General features: G+C 46.2%; 3 protein-coding genes across 5 annotated transcripts; all 3 read left to right on the top strand.

Moving 5' to 3' along the window:
- The first annotated feature begins 1,992 nt into the window (after positions 1 to 1,992).
- On the top strand, positions 1,993 to 5,078 carry LOC117736980 (izumo sperm-egg fusion protein 1). Its single transcript, XM_034542675.1, has 9 exons — positions 1,993 to 2,194; positions 2,418 to 2,492; positions 2,621 to 2,704; positions 2,822 to 2,842; positions 3,190 to 3,279; positions 3,503 to 3,630; positions 3,860 to 4,010; positions 4,576 to 4,744; positions 4,849 to 5,078. Exons 1-9 carry the CDS (start codon positions 1,993 to 1,995, stop codon positions 4,931 to 4,933), a joined length of 1,005 nt encoding a protein of 334 aa, XP_034398566.1. The 3' UTR covers positions 4,934 to 5,078.
- Positions 5,079 to 7,609: 2,531 nt separating this feature from the next.
- Positions 7,610 to 10,279, top strand: dusp2 (dual specificity phosphatase 2). Its single transcript, XM_034542674.1, has 4 exons — positions 7,610 to 8,252; positions 8,395 to 8,516; positions 8,649 to 8,868; positions 9,324 to 10,279. Exons 1-4 carry the CDS (start codon positions 7,865 to 7,867, stop codon positions 9,539 to 9,541), a joined length of 948 nt encoding a protein of 315 aa, XP_034398565.1. The 5' UTR covers positions 7,610 to 7,864; the 3' UTR covers positions 9,542 to 10,279.
- A 7,006-nt stretch (positions 10,280 to 17,285) lies between these two features.
- On the top strand, positions 17,286 to 20,886 carry adra2b (adrenoceptor alpha 2B). 3 transcript variants are annotated; one of them, XM_034541779.1, is made up of 3 exons: positions 17,286 to 17,299; positions 17,772 to 17,893; positions 18,096 to 20,886. In XM_034541779.1, exon 3 carries the CDS (start codon positions 18,124 to 18,126, stop codon positions 19,729 to 19,731), a length of 1,608 nt encoding a protein of 535 aa, XP_034397670.1. In that variant the 5' UTR covers positions 17,286 to 17,299; positions 17,772 to 17,893; positions 18,096 to 18,123; the 3' UTR covers positions 19,732 to 20,886. The 3 variants fall into 3 exon arrangements, with proteins under 3 accessions (XP_034397670.1, XP_034397671.1, XP_034397669.1); XM_034541780.1 differs by lacking the exon at positions 17,286 to 17,299 and having other exon boundaries at positions 17,346 to 17,893; positions 18,123 to 20,886; XM_034541778.1 differs by lacking the exon at positions 17,286 to 17,299 and having other exon boundaries at positions 17,346 to 17,893.
- Positions 20,887 to 23,466: the final 2,580 nt, after the last annotated feature.

Here is a 23,466-nt window from a genome sequence, read left to right as displayed (position 1 = left end):
TAGTACATAGCTAGTATCTTTTTCTTTTTTTAAATGGCGACATTAGTGGTGGTTGTGGCACCAACTGCTGAATGAAGCTAACAATAAACCGGCTAGCTAACGCTGTAGCAACAAATATGCTAGTAGCACTTGCAGTAAAGCAGAAGCAGCGACATTGTTTTTAAAGCTGCTAACCTAATTACTGTAAACACAAGTATTAGTATATCAGCAGCAGCAGTCAAGAGAAGTAGAAGAGAAACCACGGCTGGTTTCTAGCTGAGCAAATTCAGGTCAGTTAGTTTTGGTCATTTAGTTAGCTAATGAGTTGTTGTTGGGGGATTTGCTAGTCTCCAGTAAGATGTCCTCACCTCTAATCTGTAGGCCTTGTGGAGGAGGCCTGGGTCAAAAGGTCATTCTCTTCATTGTTCTTGTTTATACTGGGCTTAAGTTACATGATTAGATCTCGTTAAATATATATATAAATAAGCCTGTTAATTGAGTAGATGATACACAGTATTTATAATCGGCAATTGTTTTTATAATTTTTTTTATTTACTATTACAGTTTTGTAAGATTGCTAAGACACAATTCCTGGAACAACTCTCCATTTTTTCAAATCTTCACACCTAATTTTAAAAACTCACACCCAACAGTCCAAACATCTAACGTCTGGCTCCCAATCAGTCTTTACCCTCAGACAATACACACAAGCTGTCAAAACACAGAATACATTGGTGTTTGTTACACACAGGAGGGATTAATTCAACACACTGCCACCAAAATGTCAATAATAGGGTTTATTCACAGCACTTCCAGATTGAGCACATATACAGGTTCATCAGCATCGGCATCAATATCAGCATGATCTTGTCTCAGGTCAGGGTCAGGCCATAGTATTTCATCAGAAATTACTTGTCTTTGCTGTCCTCTGCCTCTGCCTCTTCCTCTCCATCTCCATCTCCAGCTCCATCTCCATCTCCATCTCCATCTCACTCTGCCTCTGCCTCTGCCTCTGCCTCTTCCTCTTCCTCTCTCTTGTCTCTCAACCTCTGCATGGTTGGGATCCATTGTTCAAAAGGACATGAGCATGCCTCTAAGCTCTATTTATTGACCCCCAACTCTGATTGGTGTGTTCAGGATGAGTGTTTTCACCTTGAGAAGGGTGTGATCTCTGAGTTTATGTTATGATAACTTGAGTTAATTATATTGAGAGCATGTGTTCGCTGAATGAACACATAGTGTAAAGAATGATTTATTTGGTCACTTTTGTGTAAGGTTTTGCAGAAAGTGTTTTAAATATTGAGACATGTGTGGACACAGGTGAATTGTGTTTTTGGTTATGGGAAATGTGTGTGTGCTTCTGGGAATGACGAAAAGGTTTGGTTGTTTGTGCTACAGGAACCAGGTTTTGTGTTTTAGCAATCGAGAAAAACTGTAACTATTTAAAAAATAATCAATTAATTTTTTTATTTTCTTGCAAAATGACATGTCTCTCAGGTGTCTTTATGTGACAGCTAACTGAACGTGTCTGGTTTTCCCATCGTTAATCGGACCAAACCGGTTTGTGAAATTCTATATTCATAAAATCAGAAACAGGTTTATTGATAAGCAGGTTTTCACCGACAAGGAATTTGCATTTGTGTTTTGGTGCATAGATAAACATTTAAATTAATAAAATGACCAAAACTACATTGACAGAAATACCTATACTTTATACAGAAATCATGAGCCTTGCATGAACCCCAACAGCATTTTTGCAGTAATTGAAACAATGGCCTGATCGTAAAAGTAAAAACAGGAGTGATTGGCGTAACACCAGTACTTGTGGTACTGTAGCAGTAGTAACAGTAAAATGACCAGTTCCCGGAAGAGCAGCTGTAGGAGTGATGATGAGGCTTGCAGTAAAAAGTGAAAGTAATGTTCGTAGGAGCAACAATGTTTGGCGACTCTGTTTCAGAATCCCAGGAGCCAAAGTGACTCTTCCCGATGTGCAGGAAGCTGGGGGGAGGGCAGATGCTGCTGATGCTGGTGTCCCTGCTCTGCTGGGTCCCTGAAGCCAAGGCCTGTCTGCAGTGTGACCGCAAGATCAGACTCCTGCTCGAGGACTTCGTCCTGTCCGCTCCCACCGTGGACAACCAGATTGAATTGAAAAAGATCTGCGACCATGCTTATGTGTCCTACAAGGAGACCAGCCAGGAGCGAAGGGGAGTCATTGGTGAGCTCGAGACCCGGTTTGCCTCGAAAACAACACGGCGCAAGCTGGTAGCTCACGTATAGTAACTCGTGTTCCTTCATCTTGCCTGTTCTTTTAATTGCATTTTTCCCAAATATGGCAACTATGGCACTCATTTGGTGTGAATAAAAAATATGAGTGAGATGTCTAAGCTGTAAAATAATAGAAATCAGTTATAAATGACTGCGTGTTTCCCACTGCTCAGATCCTACCACTCTGTACAGAGCCAGAACTGAGTACCACAGTGAGTTGGACCGCTTCTTGAAAACCAAGCACACTGGTGAGAAACAAAACGTGTTCCCTTGCATCATCACTGAATATATTTAGACATGACACTGTTATCAGAACAAACTCTACGTCCGCCGGATTTTAAGGCACGGCCTGCTATTCTTTTTGTTTTTTGTTCAGGATCTGTAACATTTGAGGCCATTCAGATCCTGGAGAAGGGCAGGAAGATCTTAGAAAAACACTTGGACACATTCATCCGTGACGGTAGTTGGCATGAATAACAGCGAGTGATCTGCACAGTGTGAGGCGGGGCACTTTGTGTAAGTCCCTGTCGTGTACAAGATGCATTAGTTACAGATCACTTCTTATTCTCTCCCCCAGGATTGTGCCCCAACAAGTGTGGTAAGTTTGTTCTGTCTGGTCCGTCCCTCTGTTGCTGTGTGAATCCTCATAGAGGCACAATGTGTACCTGCTATTTCTTTACAACTGTTCAATGTGACAGAAATTCTTTATTTTATAGTAACTTTTCTGTATTAGATGTATTCCCTCAAAATAATCCATTGTTATCATATTGCTGTTTTCCATTTATGACCTGTAGAGAGGTCAGATATCCCATCACTGCATGTTTACAGGACACGTGTGTGTGTCTGTGTGTGTGTCTGTGTGTGTGTGTGTGTGTGTGTGTGTGTGTGTGTGTGTGTGTGTGTGTGTGTCTGTGCGTGTGCGTGTGTGTGTGTGTGTGTGTCCAGGGCTTTTGAAACGAAGAGTGATGGATTGCTTCTCCTGTCGTTACAAGATATACATCTGTCCCTCTCCCTCTGGCCAGCAGGACTGCGGTGGTATATTTATATTTACTTGTTTGTGTGCTCGTGAACTGGGAGCGCACCATTCTTCAGATTACACGGATTGCGTGCTATCACGAGTGTGCAAATGTGTCCCTAAGCCAGGCACTGCCGCACGTCCATGTGCGCAGCTAATGAAAACGATTCTTCAAGTAATCCGTACGCAAATGAATGAAGCATCTCTCTTTTTGTTGTCCTCTCCTCGCTCCCCTTTCTCCAGAGCTCCCAGTGCAGGCTGAGGAGGGAGGCCAGGCCGTGCTGAACTGTTTCCTTCCGTGGCATCATCTTCTGTTGGGGGCACCAGAATACCACTATTCCTGGGCCCGCGGCGTGCCAGGCACGGAAAAGGTCTCCCCCCTCAGACGTGTGCTCAAACAGAAGCTGGAGTCGTAGCTCAGCACTTTAAAACCACTTTGCATACTTCCCATGATTCCCTCCTGTTAGATTCTGTCCCTTATTTAGCTGCACAGTGTCATCGTGAATCTTGAAGCTGACTTCACACCCACTAGCTGTGTGTGTGTGTGTGTGTGTGTGTGTGTGTGTATGTATGTGTGTGTGTGTGTGTGTGTGCGTGCAGCTGAACGAGAGTGATTTTAAAGCCTTGGTGGTGACAGACGACTCATCCGTGGTCCTAAATCAGCTGCGCGTGGATGAACAAGGGACGTATCGCTGCTCTCTGCAGGGCCGCGATGGAACCGTCTTTTACCGGGTCACTTACCCACTCGCTGGTAGTGTACCACCCTGAGACTTCACAGACATAAAACTGTCAGATCATTTAACTCACGCGGGTCGAAAGGCGACATCGCATCCAAGTTAATGCAGCACTTTTTAACGATTGCCACTAACTCAGTAAATGAAACACTTGACGATCAAACGTCTCCGGTTTTGGTGTTGTAATACAAGTGCTCCTTAAATCGTAAAGGAGATCCCGAGTATAATTAGAAACACAGTTCATTTAAAAGAAATGAATGCATGTTCAAAAGGTAAATGAGAGGCTTATAATTAGTTCCTGCGTATGTATATGTGTTTGTGGTTTGTGTCTGTGAGGGCGGATGTAGGCTGTGTCCATTTCTTTAAGTGGGTTGCTGTTTTTATTCCTCTATTATGTCGCTGTGCTTTCTTCCATACATGTTCCTTATTGCTGTATGGCTTTTGATACAAAGATCACAGGGTTGAACTGCATTGAAATGTGCTTTTTAAACTATTAACTTCTAAACAAATCGAATTGCTTGACAACAACTCCATAAGCTCATCTCTCTCCGTTGTTTTCATCCCCCTTTCCTTCCTTCACAGTCGCTCTTTCGCCTGACCAGACACGCCGACCCGTCATCACTCCGCCCTCCCTGCCTCACGGAGACAACTACTCGCCTTTTCAACCTACCGCCGTCCTGCTGGTGCCGGTCGTCGCCATGGTTACGGCTTTGAGTCTGGCAGCGGGCGTAGGCCTCACAGTTGTACTGGGGTAAGAGAGAACGAGAGACAGTTAGCGGGTCTGGAGGTTAGCAGAAAGGGGTGGATGGTAAAGAGGTGACGTGGTGATTTCTTTAGTTTTTTTAATCTTCATAGAATGATGATGATGAGTCAGAGGAGGGCCGCGGAGCAGCCGAGGAGTAAGAGGACAGAGAGGAGAACCACACGAAACCCGGTGTGATGAAGAACACTGTACACAGTGAATGCCTAGAAATGAAAAAACACTTCTGATCAATACATATTTTTTGTCCTCAACGACCAACCGAGAGCTGTCCATGTGACCCGAGATCTCACCAATAAAACCGAAGGTTTGTGGTGTAATAAAACCCGAGCGTACAGCACACACACACACACACACACACACAGACACACACAGAAAATCCCCGAGAAAGTGCTCAACTTTCCGTAACATTAAGCACCAGCTCGCTAGAACAGTTCAACAATCTGACAGTGGAGCGTTGGCGTTGTCACGTGGGTGTTTATGAGAGGAATCAGGGATGAGGTCAATCTTTTGGATTACAGTGGGGGGGGATTTCAGAGATTAATAGTCCCAGCCATCCAATTAATCCTGGATAATCCCCCTGTGGGAGGGGGGTGGGGGGGGGGGGGGGGTAAAAAGCTAGCAACAGACGTTTTCACCAGGGTTTCTACTCGTGTTTTATTTACCTATGTGTTCTTTCATCAAGAGGATAGAGCAAGGGCGACTTTCTTTCTCACACTACCGATAACGATCTCATCACCCTGAAGTCCACGCTTTCTTGCAACACCATCTCTGCTTCCATCCGCCCTATAGTGCTCTGTTCATTTTGATGACACGCAGCTGATGAAAAAAATAATAAAAATAGTCCCCTCTATTCACACAACTCCTGTCGTAACCTCCACCGCCTTCGTCACCTCTTTTTCAACTTTCATGTCTCGTGCTGTTGTCGGCCCCTAGCATCGCTGTGAAAATCAAACTTTCCGTGACAGTGAGTCATCATCATCATCATCAACAACAAGAAATTCCCACCCATCTCTCAGCATCGCGTCAGGCGAGGTGTGATCATTGGCTAATTCTTAGCCAACCCCCAAAAATGCTCTGATGTGTAGCGTAGGACAGATGAGGAAACATCCTCAACGAAAGCGAGTTATCGATTGACGTACGAGTCCAGGAACTATAAGCCACTAAGTCATTAATCATTGCTCAGGTGTTTCAGGGCAAGGGGGGCAGTTTGGGTCCTAAGTTTTGCATACGTAACACAGCTTGTGAGTTGTCGAGGCCTGGATGCAAGGTGACAGGATGTGTGTGCGGTGTCGTTTCCTGTCAGGCTGCCGAGACGGGGGCGAAGGTTGAGGGGGAGACAAAAAAGAAAGCATCCTTTCAGACTTCCTCACACAGTCACAGTCTTCCGACCCAACACACTCGACTCATCACTTATTTATTTATACACCATGTGTGCGCGTGTTTGTGAGTGTGTGTGTGTGTGTGTGTGTGTGTGTGTGTGTTGGAGCCTAAAGTGAAGGTTAAGGCTATATGTAAATGAATGCTCAGCTGGCTCTACTGACAGCCGTGATGTACGGTGTGTGTGTGTGTGTGGATTGAAAACGCCGCCTCAGCAGTGGGAGAGCATGACAAAGTGGGAGCGCTGCGGAGGGGCCTGCAGGCAGCGGTAAGGGAGGGGAAGTGGGAACATGAAGAAAGTGGAATCAGAGGTTTGAGTGGGAGACATGGGAAGGCAGAGTCATTTGACCAGTTTAAAACACTCCCGCACTGCACATGAAGTATTGTGTGTGTGTGTCTGCGGGTTTCAGGACAATGAGACGTCTACAATATCCTACTCAATTAGAAGAACTGGACTTAAATATTACCCACGTCGAATTGAGACAATGTGTGGTGAAAATGACTCCAAGTAATAAGCACAAAAAAGGCTTTAAAACTTCCAATCTTTTTATAATGATATATTTTCAACTGAACAAGCAGTAATCAAAGTGAAAATTTATTTAAATATAACACATGCCTTGTTATTGTTTACTCAGAGCTTGATCACTTGTGTAAAATAACAGTTTGAGCTTTATCAGTTTCAAGGTATTTTAAGGTCACCAAGAAAGAGCCAACATGGCATCCCAGCTGCAACCACTTCAATGGGGAAAACACCCTGCAAACCGTCTCCGCGTTCATTATTGTTTTACAAACACCGTTTGCGATGTGTAATCTTTAACATCCTTGTTATCTGGTAATATTCTATCGTCCCTCTTGTTGTAAACAAGCCCACAGAGAAAGCTAACATCTGATACATCTTATTCCACGACCTCCATTACTGTGCGGAAACTATTCAAACTACGTAGATGAGCCACATTGTGGGGAATAGGTAGTCCACCGTAGTTATTTTATTTATTTTGATTCCGTCCGCAGCTGAAAATAGTCCCCAACTAATGCACTGTTTACTCCTGTTTGAGTAACGTTTACTTAAAAACTACAGTGCCCTGTATTTATTGTAACGCACTGTTGGTTTGGGTCTTTTCACGGGATTTGTTTACAATGACATAAACAGATGAGCCAAGCTCACAAAAAATAAGTTACTTTCCACCATGTGCAATATGAAAGAATCGGGAGAGCATTGAGAGGAGAGTGGGACTTCGTGGGGTTCATGAAAACAAAAGCTCCGCCTCAATCTAGTGCTCTGTCGGGTTTTAACCCTCTGAATAACGTCACCCAATCACATAAACACGGGATAACCCCTAACGGCCACGTGCGCGCGGTAGGAAAGACAGACTTGACGTCAATGTCCATATAAGGAGTGGCGGCCGGGCCGTATATGGTCGTTCCGCTTGTGACGCTGTCGCCTTCTTCATAAACATGAAGAAGGCCCAGGCGGGGCCGCGGTGACCCCGCCCTCTTTCACGGCTGTTATCAATGAACAAGTGAACTGCTCAATCTAAACACTGCAGTGGACCCGACGGAGATGTCAACAAGTAAGCTACAGTAGGTTTAAAAGTCACCTCCAACCTCTTCATAACACAGAAAGGGGTAAAACACTTAACGCGGATTTAGTTTTCTTATTTTCTATATATTTTTTTAGCTGCTCGCTTATTATTTATTACTTTTAAATAATTGCAAGTACTTTTTTCCGCCATGGCTTCAAGCAGTGAGCCTTTGGAAATAGCTGGCAATGAGCTGGTCCACATACTGCGGACCCCCCGGGACCAGTACGCCTCCGCCGGCCACGTGGTGCTAGACTGCAGACCTTTCCTCGATTTTACTTTCGCGCACATCTGCGAGTCGCGAAACGTCAACTGGAACTCGGTGCTGCGTCGCAGATCCAAGAGCGCGGTGGTGGCCCTGGAGTGGCTCGTCCCGGACAAGGCGCTCCTGGGCCGGCTGCGGCGCGGGGAGTTCTCCCCGGTGGTGGTGGTGGATGAGAGCTGCCGCTCTGTGGCCGAGCTGAAGGCGGAGAGCGTGGGCCAAATGCTGCTCACCGCCCTGCAGAACGAGGTTCAGACGCAGATCTGCTTTCTTCAGGGTAATGACACTTTTTTTTATTTTTATAACAATAATATCTATCTATCTATCCTATCTAGATAGATGTTTAATACAAACACATTTCTAAGCAGGACTTTGGTGAAAGCTTGGGGCTCAGCTAATAATATGTGACCTCCATTTAGGTGGATTTGAGGGATTTACAGAGGCCTATCCAGAGCTTTGCTATATCTCAGCCAGCAATCACCTCTCTGCGGTGGAACCAGAGCCAGTAGTGACGGGTCGAATGACACCAGCATATGATCAGGTAAGCATATACCAAAAGACAATACAGAATGTTAAAAAAAAGAAATCTTTAGGTGATGAAAAATACATTGGCATAAAAACAAATATGAGACCAAACTGCGTCGTGATTAATCTTGCTTTGTGTAAATTGCAGGGTGGTCCCGTGGAGCTGCTGCCCTTCCTGTTTCTAGGCAGCGCCGTCCACTCCTCCCGCAGAGAGACCCTGGCAGCAGCAGGCATCACTGCCGTGCTCAACGTCTCCTCCACGTGCCCGAACTTCTACGAGGGGGACTTTCAGTACCTGCGGCTCACCGTGGAGGACAGCCTAGCTGCTGACATCAGAGCCTGCTTCTCCACAGCCATCGCCTTCATCGGTGAGTCTCCCCCCTTTAAACGTGCAGCGCTCCCAAGCCCTTAAGGTGAAAGTCCAGTAACAAGGGCCAGTGTAGCCAGTAAACCCACAGCCAATTATACTCGTCTCGGTGGCTTTCGTCTATTTACACTCAATGAAATGTGAAATATCCGAAGATCTTAGCAGCTTGTATTGCCACTGTAATCCATTATGTAGCCTGGACTTGTGATCCAACAGTGTAATCTTCTGATTACAAAACAAATGGATTAAGCTGCACGAGACGCAGAGAAATGTGTGAACATTTCAGTTTTTTTTTTTTGCTCGTTTTTACCCCGTTTACCTTGTAAAGTTTGACGTATAGGAAGCAACTTAACTAATGGCAATAAATAAATAAAAACGGTCTCTGTGACGTCGCGGAACGCGGTGTTTAAACGGAGCGTGCAGCGTGCTGACCTCTCTTCCTCTTTCCGTCCACAGACTCGGTGAAGCAGAGCGGCGGTCGGGTGCTGGTGCACTGCCAGGCAGGTATCTCCCGTTCCGCCACCATCTGCCTGGCATACCTCATGCACACGCAGCGCGTCAAGCTGGACGAGGCCTTCGACTTCGTGAAGCGCCGGCGGCAGGTCATCTCGCCCAACCTGGCCTTCATGGGCCAGCTGCTGCAGTTCGAGACCGACGTTCTCTGCCGGGGGTGAGAGGGCGCCGGCCCCCGTTGAGAGGGACCCCCCGTTCACGTGACTGTGCTCCTCGATCCATCCTCCTGCCTCCCGCAGCCGCTGTGCCGGACTCGGAGCACGGTCGGGACTCGTCTGTACAAACGAACGTTTTGTACTATTGAACAAAACCTGCCATGTGCTGCTGGCGTCACATGGCAGGTGGATCATGTTCTGCTTTTCCCGGAGAAACTGACAAACAGTTGGCGTTATATACAACTGTGATTCTGAGCCAGCAAGTTGGAGCAGCTATGAGCTCATTTCCCTGACATTTTATATATCGGGGGAGGGGGGCGGGGATAGTGTGTGTTACTTTGTTTGACTTTCGTGCCTGATCTTTCGCAAGGGCTGTTCTAAATGTTTTTCTTCCGAACCACTGTGACATGACGCGTCTTTTCACGAGACTCCACTGTGTTCACCTCCCTTGAAGCAACACTGGATGACTCGAGTTGTTTCTCATTCACCAAAACTCACTAACTACTGTGGGTGTCGTATCCTGAGTTGGATCACACTCCAGCTGGACTTTTTTAATTTTGTATTATGTAAATAGACTTTTTTAAATTTATTTATTTATTCAACATTGGTTACGACATCGTGAGCATTGTTACTGCACTTTACGGACTGTCAGTTACTGCACTTTACGGTTTGGCTGATTTCCTGCTGTGGTTTGTTTTGTTTGTTTTTTTTACCACAAAAATAAAAAACATGCTGGAGAACACAGACCGGGTCTGTTTACTCTGTATAATGTGCTTATTCCATAGATGTTGTGCTACGCATTTCCCTTCTTATATACACAGTCGACGCATAGTCCCCGTTAACAATGCTCAAGGTCACACACTGACCTTGTGGTGCACTGTTGCTGAACCAACCGGAGGGTTCTAAAGTGTTGCGTTGCTGCGAGTGTTTTGGGGAGATTATCCACAGAGAATGAGTTTCACCATCTGAAGTCCTTTTTGACCTCCAACCACCAGCTTTAATTTCACATCCACTTGCTCAATTTGCGAGAAAAAGCTTTGGGTAATTGTTTTACGAGTTGTTTTTTTTTAAGAGCAGAACGTTCTAAAGGTCGTTTTTTGTAATTGGGAAGTTTGGAAAGTTAAACAAAGAACTCTGATCCATTCTTGTCTCACGTGGCTCTACTTTGACCAAATGCTGGTTCCTCATATTGGAGGAGGGGGGGGGGGGGAGGGGGGGGTATTCTTGTTGGACCATGACCTAACACGAACATCAGACACTGTTCATTAATCTCACGTCATTAAAGTGGATGTCGCCTTCCCATGAATTTCCACTGTCCCACCATTTTGTAATGTTGAAGTATGTCTCTTATGCTGAACGGTGTAAACAAAAAGCAGTAAACTCCAAATGTAAACCCGATGACAAAGAACACCCACTGCATTAGAGACCAGCTGCCACACGATACCTCATCCCGGATGCTAATGATGCCACCCACGCTCCTGACCTATACTGTACAGTGCATCCGGAAAGTATTCACAGCGCTTCACTTTTTCCACATTTTGTTATGTTACAGCCTTATTCCAAAATGGATTAAATTCATTATTTTCCTCAACATTCTAACAACCCATAATGACAAAGTGAAAACTGTTTTTTGCAAATCTATTAAAAATAAAGAACGAAAACATAACATGTACATAAGTATTCACAGCCTTTGCTCAATACTTTGTTGAAGCACCTTTGGCAGCAATTACAGCCTCAAGTCTTCTTGGTTATGATTCCACAAGCTCGGCACACCTATTTCTGGGCAGTTTCTCTCATTCTTCTTTGCAGAACCTCTCAAGTTCCATCAGGTTGGATGGGGAGCGTCGGTGCACAGCCATTTTCAGATCTCTCCAGAGATGTTCAATCGGGTTCCAGTCAGGGCTCTGGCTGGGCCACTCCAGGACATTCACAGAGTTGTCCCGAAGCCACTCCTTTGTTATCTTGGCTGTGTGCTTCAGGTCGTAGTCCTGTTGGAAGATGACCCGTCGCCCCAGTCTGAGGTCCAGAGCGCTCTGGAGCATGTTTTCATCCAGGATGTCTCTGTACATTGCTGCATTCATCTTTCCCTCAATCCTGACTAGTCTCCCAGTTCCTCCTGCTGAAAAACATCCCACAGCATGATGCTGCCACCACCATGCTTCACTGTAGGGATGGTATTGGCCAGGTGATGAGCAGTGCCTGGTTTCCTCCAGACATGGCGCTTGGCATTCAGGCCAAAGAGTTCAATCTTTGTTTCATCAGACCAGAGAATTTTGTTTCTCATGGTCTGAGAGTCCTTCAGGTGCCTTTTTGCAAACTCCAGGCGAGCTGTCATGTGCTTTTTACTGAGGAGTGGCTTCCGTCTGGCCACGCTACCAAACAGGCCTGATTTGTGGAGTGCTGCAGAGATGGTTGTCCTTCTGGAAGGTTCTCCTCTCTTCATAGAACAACACTGGAGCTCTGTCAGAGTGACCATCGGGTTCCTGGTCACCTCCCTGACTAAGGCCCTTCTCCCCCGATCGCTCAGTCTGGCTGGGCGTCCAACTCTAGGAAGAGTCCTGGTGGTTCCAAACTTCTTCCATTTCCAGATGATGGAGGCCACTGTGCTCATTGGGACTTTCAATGCTGCAGACATTTTTCTGTACCCTTCGCCAGATCTGTGTCTCAATACAATTCTGTCTCGGGTCTACAGATAATTTCTTGGACTTCATGGCTTGGTTTATGCTCTGATATGCATCGTCAACTGTGGTACCTTATATAGACAGGTGTGTTCCTTTCTAAATCATGTCCAATCAACTGAATTTAGCACAAGTGGACTCCAATCAAGTTGTAGAAACATCTCAAGGATGATCAGTGGAAACAGGATGCACCGGAGCTACATTTTGAGTGTCATGGCAAAGGCTGTGAATACTTATGTACATGTTATGTTTTCGTTCTTTATTTTTAATAGATTTGCAAAAATTTGCAAAAAACAGTTTTCACTTTGTCATTATGGGTTGTTGTGTGTAGAATGTTGAGGACAATAATGAATTTAATCCATTTTGGAATAAGGCTGTAACATAACAAAATGTGGAAAAAGTGAAGCGCTGTGAATACTTTCCAGATGCACTGTAGCTCAAATAATCCACTTCCTCTTATTTGCAAGTATCCATTGCCCAAAATGTACATAAGCATAGCTGCCATTCACTCGACTTCTTCCTTCCATTACTCACAGTTTTCCAGTCGCACGGCAGAGAAATGCACCTTGGGGTTTCCAGGTTTTGAGGAAGACCCAGAATATAAATCTTGTGCGTGTATGTGTGTGTATATATATAGAGAGAGACACCTGTTCAATTCTATAAAGGTTTGTTGTGGGGCTAAGATTCAGTGTATATAATAGGAAAATACACCACACCGTCTAGTCTGTGCAATATCCATCTACTGTATGTCACACTATGCAAACATTTCCACCGTAAATAGTATAGGGCAACCTCTTCAGTACTTTTTAATTTGAAAAATGAAACAGGAAGAAGGAAGGAAAATATAAATGGATATTATAGGCCGGTTTTAGTGCATGTTGTCAGACTGTACGGGTTGTGGAAAGTAACTAACTTAAAATTGAGTATTTATATGTGTACTTTACTTTTACTCTTTATATATATATATATATATATATATATATATATATATATATATATATATATATATATATATATATATATGTTAAAAAACGTGTAATACAGATTTATCTTGTGACCTTTGGGAAGACAAGTCACACTGTATGTAGCTACACCCAACCAGCTCCAACAGTAAAATGCTACATTCATGCTTCATAATTAACAATCTAATGAAGTAATATATAATCATATATTAGTTATTTAACTTTTATTCTGCTCATAATTCCTCTTTTCTAAGAAGGTTTTTGACGGGAATACATGCACTTTTCTAGTTGATGTGTAATTTTACATTGTTGGTGTATTTAGGGTCTGAGTATTTCTTCCACCACTGCAGGTAGTTACAATATAAAAACCCACTGCTACGGCATACGGGACCTTGGTTTGGAGGTAGACAGCGCTCTCTAGTGACGACTCTGGGGAACGACCAGAAACCGAGATGATTCTAAAGTATCCAGTAGATGACGACAGCAGACTGTTTGGTAACTGTGGGGCCTGTTAGTGACAGAGGTAGTAACACAGAGAAGCCACATCTCTCTCTCTCTCTCTCTCTCTATCACACACACACACACACCTATCATATCACTCTGTCATTTATTTATCACTGGAAGCAGACTCTTCCACCTCCTTTCATTTAAACGTCTCTCCCATCTCGTTTGTTGCATTAATTTCCTCCTCTGTTAGCCGGGCTCCTTAATGAAAATCGACTCAAACCGTTGGGTGTCAGAATCTATCACATAACATTAGGCTGTGTCTGTGTCTGTGTGTATGTGTGTGTGTGTGTGTGTGTGTGTGTGTGTGTGTGTGTGTGTATTTGTATAGGGACCATTTGCTATTCACAGCTGAAGACTGTGTCACTCAAACAAGACATCCCAGTCGCAGAACACTGCCAACAGCTCATATGAGCAATATGTGTGATATTGTTAGCAGGGGAATTACAATGTGGTGATATAACACACACACACACACACACACACGTGCTGGCCTGCATGCACACACACACACAAGCGGTAGTTGTCATCTTTGCAAATGCAGTCAGGAAAATGACAGTGTGACCACGTGGGAGGGCTCGCTGTAATTGTTTGCAGGTTACACATGCATACACACACACACACACACACACACACACACACACACGCTTGCAGTGCTATACCTCTGAGGAATTTCGCTGATATAATGCACTCCAATCAGTCCAGTAGAAACATAAGATGAAAGCATATTCTACTGCATATATATATATATAGACTTTTTATTCTAATATTTGACTCTTTTTTTTGTGAGTACTTTTACTTTGTAAAGGCCTCTCTAACCATTCAAATATGGACCTGAGAAGAGAACATCACCCTTTGGTCGACCCGCAAACGGTTGCCGGTTGGAACCCATTCTTTTAGGCCCCAAAGGGCTGGGACCAGCTGCCTTTGTGCTCAACCCGAACCGTAAACATCGCCGAACCCCAACCAGCAACTTCACTTTACCTCAACTTTTATTCCAATTTCAACCGTGAAAATAAAGTCTTTGCAGAACAGAATTTCCCCCAAACTCCCATGAAGACAGCAGCCCAGCACAGATTTTAAAAAAAGAAGCCAATAACAAACAAAAAAGTATTACTTGAAAGCATCCGCTGTGCTTTAATTGATTTGGACCTGGACCATAATGTGTACACAGCACTTCACTAGCAAGCATAACTACCGATCTAGCGTGCGTGATCCGCGCGCGTGCGCGCGTGACCGTCTGCACACCACGTGTTCGCTCCTCTTACACAAAAAGCACCTCGGTCTGCATGACCTTGACATCCGTGACACACCCCTCTCCCCCAGAATGCATTTCGCAGCGCGTCACTAAAGACACTTGATTGAAGTGCACTCTGCCGCTAAAAGCTTTATTCTCTTTCTTTTTGTTCTCCCTTTGTTATATTTAGAATGTGTAGCGCGGAGCGGAACATGCACAAGCCATTATTGGTTGCTGCTGCTGTTTGGGGGCGGAGGTCTGTGTGTGTGTGCGTGCGCGTGTGTGCGTGCGCGTGTGTGCGCGTGCGTGTATGCGCATGCGTGTGTGTGTAGGGGGGGGGGTCACACAATTAGAGAGCAGGGCTCCCGATTGTAATTCCACGGGGCGGCTCGCTGGGTTTGTCTCTCATTAAAGCCGCGATGCGTGGGGCGCAAGTAAACATGGACCACCCACCCACACGCCATTCATGAGATCGTGTGCGTGCACGTGTAGGCTGGCGAGTGTGCGTGTTTGTTTTTTGTGAGTTTTAAAAGTGGATCGACTCCGCTGCTCTGTATTTGGGGCGCAGTGACACGCTGCCTCTCGGTAATTGAACCATGGAGCACTTGATCTCAAGGAGGCGACAATCATCGTCGCAGCGGGAGGTCCGTGCTTTGTGGGCGAGCTGGGGGTGTTAAACGGAAGTCAAGCGATGATGTAAATGCACGAGCACAGGAGGAACCTTGCCCCCCCTTCCCCCATACACAATGAGCAGAGGTGCGAGGTAACGCGGTGCATTTTGCCCCGAGCCCCTGAGCACAAGGACACTTTATCATTTTCACATATATTTCCGCGAAGTTTATTCGCTTTTTTCCCCCTCCGCGTTCATGCGACGGCTGTATTCACCTATTTATTTGTAGCATCTATAATTTATTAGGACCCCCGAAGGTGGTGATTTATCAAACCGAGAGCTTTTCGCTTTATAGAAAATACTATTTGTGAACTTTTTACTACTGCACTACTTTTTCACAACTTGGGAACGTGTCCTTCTTTAAAGCGCTCCAGCAGAGGGGGTCACACCACATACCTAATAGTTCTCACCGTGAGACTTCCCCATGTTGGTTACTTACATTAACACACAATGTTTTTGTATTACAGATTGGTTTTTTTTAAGATTAATGTTTAGATATGCAAAACAGCTACTTCTCTGCATCACTCCATAAATAAATAAATCAACACTGTCAAAAATAATCGATTTTCTCGATATCTTTTTTGGGGATTAAATGTTCTATGAATCAAGGTTATTAGTTATTGTGTTTTGTGCCTTTTGCTTATGGTGCAAAATAAGATGGCATACACATGCTTTTCATTGTGTTGCACGATGACAATGAATGAACCCTTGAACCAACCCCTCTGTAAAAACCTTCAGCACACACACACATAGACATTTATTTATATATATATATATATATATATATATATATATATATATATATATATAGGAAGCTGCACAGTTGATGTGTATGTAAGTATGTGTCTCCTCTTAAGGATATGATCGTGATTCACAACACACCTCTGCGCATGGGCAAATCTTACCCCATGTCTAAAAAAGAAAACCGTACAAGCAGGGTGTAGTTTGTCCTGTACAACCTCAAACATTAGTCTCAAATCAGAGAGCAGACTTGTGCTCGACCTTCACTGCAGTGAAAACGTGTATTGGCCCTAAAATCCTGGTTTACTGGAAACTGGTGCAACAGATCAAAGTCTAAAGATGCAGAGCGAACACGAGCTTGATTGGAACCCAATGATCAGCCAAGTGTGCTGTGCCCCATATTAGAGAGGATGATGATGATGATGATGATGATGATGATGATGATGGGGATGGGGATGATGATGAGAATTATAAAAAGCAGATGGCATTGGCTCAGCACTCAGCTGGACACCGCAGCTTACTGTGGAGTTAATTGATCGAACTGCGTTGGTGGGTATGCATTTAATGTCAGTAGGGAGGGAGATATGTGGGGGAGGGGGGAGGGGGAACAGGGAGAGCGAAAATAAAGATCCCATGACGCCCACAGCTCCACGGTGACATCACCGGGTCTAAAAAAGAAGCGCGAGGGGGAGATGGGGAGGCACCCCTCATCAGACTTCGTCGCAAGATGATGCTGCGCCCCTGCGAGGACGCCTGGTTTGTGCGCGGGCGGAGCGGCTGTTTCTTGGGATCTAACTTCTGAGGAGACCGGGGACAGCTCCAGAGACGCGCAGACTGAAGCTGCTCCCGCGACGCTCCTCTCCCCGCCGGAGGAAACAGTGCGTTTGGACCCCGTCTCCGCGCGCAGAGCCGGCGAGCTCGAGGTTTTTTTACTTTCTGTTTTGGTCCACTGGCCGGAGACGCTGCCACCAGGTCTGACCGCCCTTCGCAGGGGGGGTGGGGTGGGGAGAGACACCAGCGCTTGTTCCTCAGTGAATCGAACAGTGACTTTACTTCACTTCCTCTGAGCAGCCCTGCGTTCGGTGATCAGATGAGATTGCCGGTTAAATGCGCGTCTCCAAACGCGGACGCACGGAGATCGCACGGGAGTCGAGATTATTTACTCTCATCCGATCTCTTGTATTCATTGTCGCTGCGCTGAACACGAATCTGAATTACACCAGTATGAACTAAATCTCCCCATCTTTAAGAAAGCAATCAATCCACTGAGGAGGGAAGGAAAAGGGATCAAACTTTGTGCGCAAAATAAGTTTTTGGGGCTTTCTTTGTGTTACTCTGCAAAGCTTGGTGCGCAACCGGCAGCGTCACACACAAAACGACTTTTTGGGTGGGGGGGGTGAAATGTGTTCTATGAAGTGGCATTCTTTTTTAAATTGAAAAGCAGTGATCCGCGTCTTCACGCAGGACTGGTTTGCCTGCTTAAAATGGACTTGAAAGAGCTGCCGTGGAGGATGCCAGAGGTCTACCGTTTGGAAACGACACGGGGACAAAACGAGAGCAAGTGAGGTAAATATCATCAAATTATAATTTATTATGATCACGTATATTCATTAAAAATGCAAACGCTTTGTTTTCTTTGTGCGCAATCCATGTATGATAATCTCCTGACACACTTATAATAATCTTTAAAAAACCGTGAGGTGAAATAAATCTTAATGACACAATTTATTCAGTGACAGAACATGTTTGTTTGATCTATTCTGTAAAGAATCCTGGATAAACAAGCTTCTTCCAGCATGGCCTCAGTTCTGGACAACAGCTGTTCCATGGAGCTGAGTGGCTGGAACAGCAGCAGCGTGAGCGGCGCCGGAGCCTCCGTGCCCTGCAACCAGAGCATCCTGAAGCTCGCCCCTTACTCCCCGGAAGCCACGGCGGCCTTCGCCACCGCCATAACCTTGATGGTCATCTTCACCATCGTGGGAAACATCATGGTCATCATCGCGGTCCTGACCAGCCGGGCTCTCCGGGGACCACAGAATCTGTTCCTCGTGTCTCTGGCCGCGGCGGACATTCTGGTGGCCACACTCATCATCCCCTTCTCCCTGGCCAACGAGCTGCTCGGCTACTGGTACTTCAAATCCTTGTGGTGCGAGATCTACCTGGCGCTGGACGTGCTGTTCTGCACCTCCTCCATCGTGCACCTCTGCGCCATCTCGCTGGACCGCTACTTGTCGATTTCCCGGGTGACGTACGGGCGCCAGAGGACCCCCAAACGCATCAAAGCCGCCATCGTGGTGGTGTGGCTCATCTCTGCCACCATCTCCTTCCCACCCCTGCTCTCGCTGAACAAAAGCGAGGGAGGGGAGGAGGGCAGCGAGAGAGGCCCCCAGTGCCAGCTGAACGACGAGCGCTGGTACATCCTCTACTCCACCATCGGCTCCTTCTTCGCCCCGTGCGTCATCATGATCCTGGTCTACGTGAGAATCTACCAGATCGCCAAGCAGAGGACGCGCTGCCCGCCGGGAGAGCCCCGGAAGGACGGGGTGGCCTCCGCCAAGCCAGGTCAGCCCCCTCGACACGTGGAAGCCAACGGGAAGGAGGACGAAGAGAGCACGCCCCCTTCAACCAACAAGACCTCCAACACCAGACCACCCACCCTCGCCATCACCCCTTCCCCTCACCTAGGAGACACTCAAACCACCCAGAATCCCACCTCCAATAACCTACTGCAACCTCCATCCCCTTCTCTAGCCATGACCCCTCTCATGACCTCGCTTGACACCTCTCTCCACGGGCCCTCTAGCCCCCCCCCCTCAACGCCAGAGCCCGCCCCTGCCAAGCCTAATGAGAAGGGGAAGAAGGGGAAGAAGGGCAAGAAGGGCAAGCAGCAGGTGTGGAAAAAAGCCGACAACAACAACGGCGATAGCTCGAGCACGGAGAGCGACATGGAGCACAGCCACGGCGGAGGCCGCGGCAGCGGCAGCGGCAGCATGCCGGGGTCACCGGGCGGGGTCCACTCTCCAGCCTCGGTTAAGCGCTACCGGGATATGATCGTTAACTCGAAGGGGTCTCGGCTGGTGCCCGGGAGGAAGTCCAAAATAGAGAGCAACCCCGGGGCGGCGAGGCGCAAAGCGATGGTCAACCGCGAGAAGCGGTTCACATTCGTCCTGGCTGTGGTCATCGGCGTCTTCATGGTGTGCTGGTTCCCGTTCTTCTTCTCCTACTCCCTGCAGGCCGTGTGCCCAGAGACGTGCGCCATCCCCGGGCCACTCTTCACGTTTTTCTTCTGGATCGGCTACTGCAACTCCTCGCTCAACCCAGTCATTTACACCATCTTCAACAAAGACTTTAGAAAGGCCTTCAAAAAGATAGTGTGCAGAAGCACCAAGGGTACTTTCTTTTAGCAGACACGCGCACACGCACTGACACACAAAGGAAAGAAATGCAATTTGTGAGGCATGTAAAAAATAAATAATTTCCATTTTTTCAGAAAACTCAAAGGGCTGTACTAAGAGACTCTTTTTTCACAAGCCACAGTGTGTACGAAACAGGCAACTTTGACTGTGAACTGGCAGCTTGCATCAGACATACACACACACACATACATATATATACTTTTTTACAAGATGTGGTGGGACAACAGGACATGGAGTCCATTTACTGCTCAGCACTTCAGCTTTGATTTCAAAGTTTTATCTCCAGATCACATTTGACCACAGATGATGCTGGGTGGTGCAGAAAAAGGCCAGAGGGACGCAAGAAAAAACACTGAGAATCAACTCCTGAATTAGAATACAGTTAATTTATGATATGTGAGGGGCTTTTTTCTTTCAGTCATGGACCAAAGGGGAAAGAAAACAAGTATGAAGAAGGAAAAGTGACCTTAGATCCCTGTGAGCCCGGGGACAATTTATTCATCAAAACAAGAGCACAAGTGGGGGAAGTTAACAGCAATTTCTTATTGTCTGCAGGCTTAATTTGCCAAAGCCACGTGGCAAACATGTGTTCCCTCTATTTTTAACAAAACAAGGTTACTGACTATTTTTTCAAATGTGACAGTGCAGAAAAAAGTGGACAGCTGAACTCGTGGGACTGTCACCAGGACGGCCGGCGCGCATCAGACAACACTGCCTTTTGGCGGGCGTCGGTCTTGAACGGACACTCAGGTTGTTTGTAATGACACTCTTGGCTTTTTCGGCCTTTTAATGAAAGACACAATACACGCAGATGGAACTGGACAGAGCACTCCTTCCAATGAACTATTTGGACATCTAAGAGACATCCCAAACTGTTTCTGAGTCTCTTGAAAGTGCTCCAGGGGTGATATCCTACGGGAGATGCATTTGCTGAAAACTGAAGAAGTAGAAAAAAGAAAGAAAGAATATTCTTCTTATTCAACATTGTTTTCCGGAAACCTGGTTGACATTTCCATTGTCTGTAAAGGACGGACGAACAATGCGATTACGGATGTGTAAAGTTAGCCCTAATTACACCTAAATGGGGCTTACTGCGAGAGTCATTTGGCTGAGTCACTCTTTGCCAACGGCACATCAGCACCAGTCGGCCTCCGCATGATGCGTTGGGTTTAGAGATGAGGCGATATTATGAATGGTGCGTTTCTTTATTTTTTTCTTGCCATAAGACCGAGGCTCTCTGTCAGCTTCCTCAACCTAAAAAAAAAAAATGAAAAGAAAAATGTGTCTTGTGTATATGTGAACAGCACACAGGCTTATCGACTCAATGGGACAAGGGCTGTCAGCAGAGACACTTCAGTTTACTAATCGTCTAATACTGCTGACCTGTATGAGTGCGTGCGTGTGTGTACGTGTGTGTGTGTTGCATGTGTGTATGTGTGTGTGTGTGTGTGTGTGCGTGTCTGTACGTGTGTGTGTTTTCCTGTAGAGTGTCATTGCCTCCTCCGGCTGCTGTGTGCTACAGATCTACTGTAACATTTATATATGAATATAAGATTTATGAATATAAGATTTCCTGGTTTGTGAATGTTTCTACTTGATGGAGAGATCGGCGGCGCGGGCGGTCCGTTCAGTGATCGCCCTCAAGGGACCGAAGAGCCTCGCAGGACACCAGGACTCATCGACGTGGGGCTCCGTGTGCTTCGAATCACTTTGTGTTTTAGGGTGTGACCTGTGACCTGTGACCTGTGACGGAAGGCAAAAGGTTAAAAACACTGTATTATTTATTTCAAAAAGTTTTTTTTTTTTTGTGTGTTTTCTGTCCGTTACCTATTTATTGTTCAGTTATATTGTGCTTTTATTCTGAAAGTGAAGAAAAAAAAGGAAAGTGGAACAGATCAAAGATCAACGAGCTCTTGCTTTTAGAGGTTGAGGGGGAATGCATTTGACTTATGTGCATAATGCAGAAACTACAACGCAACAATTTCTCATTTTGTTTCATCTAGTTATAGCACGGTTAAAAAAGAAAAAAGGGTTAAATAAGAGACACAAGCACATGTGGATGAACAATCTATATCGAGCACACCGATGCAGGAAAAAGTCTCTCCTCGGCACTGTTGTCAAAACTTTTCCTGGAGAAGCAATCAAACAGGAACAATGCCAACAGCGGCCCGTGGCCAGTTTCAGTTGGATGATTTGCATGCTTCGTGCGGGACATTGAGGCTGCACTCCAAATCACACAGGAGATGCTTGGAGACTCAAATAACTGACTGAAACAAAATGGCTGAGAGCGAGAGCCCCGCGCATGAATACAACTGGTTGTTTTCTCTCAACAGCTACAGCAACGCCACAGAGGCCATCGATTCACGACCGTTTCCAACCAATCTGAGTTGTTACACTGCTCAATCCCCCACCCCTGACCATGGCTTTATGTGTTGAGACTGCTGCTTTGTTTATTATATTAAGAATGACTTATGGCTTACAGGTGACAGACACAGTAATCCGCCTCTCGGTCACCGTCCTCTCGCCTGAAACCGCCTGTATTGTCTCTTCTCCTGCTGTGTTTGGACCAAACTGCATGGTCTGAGCTTTACAATGCCCCCCCCCCCCCCCTCCCTTCATCTGTCATCAAACCCTCTCCAGTTCAGACAAATAAAGCAACTTGAAAAAGCATGAGTCGTTCCCTGGGCTCGGTCATTTCATACACGTTTCCACACGAAACGACATCGAAAGACCACGGAAGAGAATTAACAAAAAGTTAGTGTCACAAGACAGAATCATGTTCTTTTCACGGCCCTCAGCATTCACGTTGAACACGAGCGTTAATCCAAGGCTCTTCCCAGCCAGCGAATGGCAACGCAACTTCACGGAAATAGCCCGAAACATTGAGAGCTGATGGCAGTTCAAGATGCCGTTGGAAAATGTCCTATAGCACAGTGGGACACATGAGAAGTAGGCTGCAGCAGCACGCCGCCTGCTGCCAAGAAACACAGAGGAAGTCCGTAAGGGGTTGGAGCATGTTGCCAAATATCACATATGCACACGCACAAACACACACACATACACTCACACACACACACACACACACTCACACACACACACACACACACACACACACGCACACACACACGCAAACACACACGCACACACACACGCAAACACACACACATATTGTCTCATTCTGCACCAAGTGTCACATACTGTATTCAAGTCATGAAACAGACTCAACGCATATGCAGCCACACACACATCTCACACACACACACACACACACACATAGTGACAGCTTGTTATATTTGAGGTCAGCAGGCCTACGGTGTAATTGATTTATGTTGATGGACAGAATGGGGTTTCTAGCCTCTCTATCCTGCTTTTCCTTCACCCCCACATCCCCAGACACACACACACACCCACCCACGAACACACGCACACACACACGCACACACACAGACAACCCCCTCCCCCCCCCCCCCCCTGCACACACACACGCAAAGTGAGCCCCGCCTTTCCCGCAGTTTCATTCAAGGTGCGCGAGAAGGCGAACAGATAACTCATCATGGTCAAGGCGACGCAACGTGTGTGCGTGTTCACGCCACCGAGGCTGCAGAGCATATACTCATTAATTGGGGAAGGAGCCACACACGCGCATCTCTGACGCAAAGAAGGGGTGCACACACACGTACACACATGCACCCACACCCACACACACCCCACACGCACACACAG

Source organism: Cyclopterus lumpus, chromosome 9 (genome assembly GCF_009769545.1).
Source record: "Cyclopterus lumpus isolate fCycLum1 chromosome 9, fCycLum1.pri, whole genome shotgun sequence".
NCBI classification, from domain to species: Eukaryota; Metazoa; Chordata; class Actinopteri; order Perciformes; family Cyclopteridae; genus Cyclopterus; species Cyclopterus lumpus.
This window is presented reverse-complemented; position numbering and strand designations above follow the sequence as displayed.

Bases quoted from the DNA above. Each gene is read 5' to 3' on its own strand.
- dusp2 (XM_034542674.1), top strand. From the start codon at position 7,865: ATGGCTTCAAGCAGTGAGCCTTTGGAAATAGCTGGCAATGAGCTGGTC. The intron at 8,517-8,648 runs GTAAGCATATAC...TGTAAATTGCAG, and splicing joins TGACACCAGCATATGATCAG to GGTGGTCCCGTGGAGCTGCT. The intron at 8,869-9,323 runs GTGAGTCTCCCC...TTCCGTCCACAG, and splicing joins CACAGCCATCGCCTTCATCG to ACTCGGTGAAGCAGAGCGGC.
- LOC117736980 (XM_034542675.1), top strand. From the start codon at position 1,993: ATGCTGCTGATGCTGGTGTCCCTGCTCTGCTGGGTCCCTGAAGCCAAG. The intron at 2,195-2,417 runs GTGAGCTCGAGA...CCCACTGCTCAG, and splicing joins GGAGCGAAGGGGAGTCATTG to ATCCTACCACTCTGTACAGA. The intron at 4,745-4,848 runs GTAAGAGAGAAC...TAATCTTCATAG, and splicing joins GGCCTCACAGTTGTACTGGG to AATGATGATGATGAGTCAGA.
- adra2b (XM_034541779.1), top strand. From the start codon at position 18,124: ATGGCCTCAGTTCTGGACAACAGCTGTTCCATGGAGCTGAGTGGCTGG.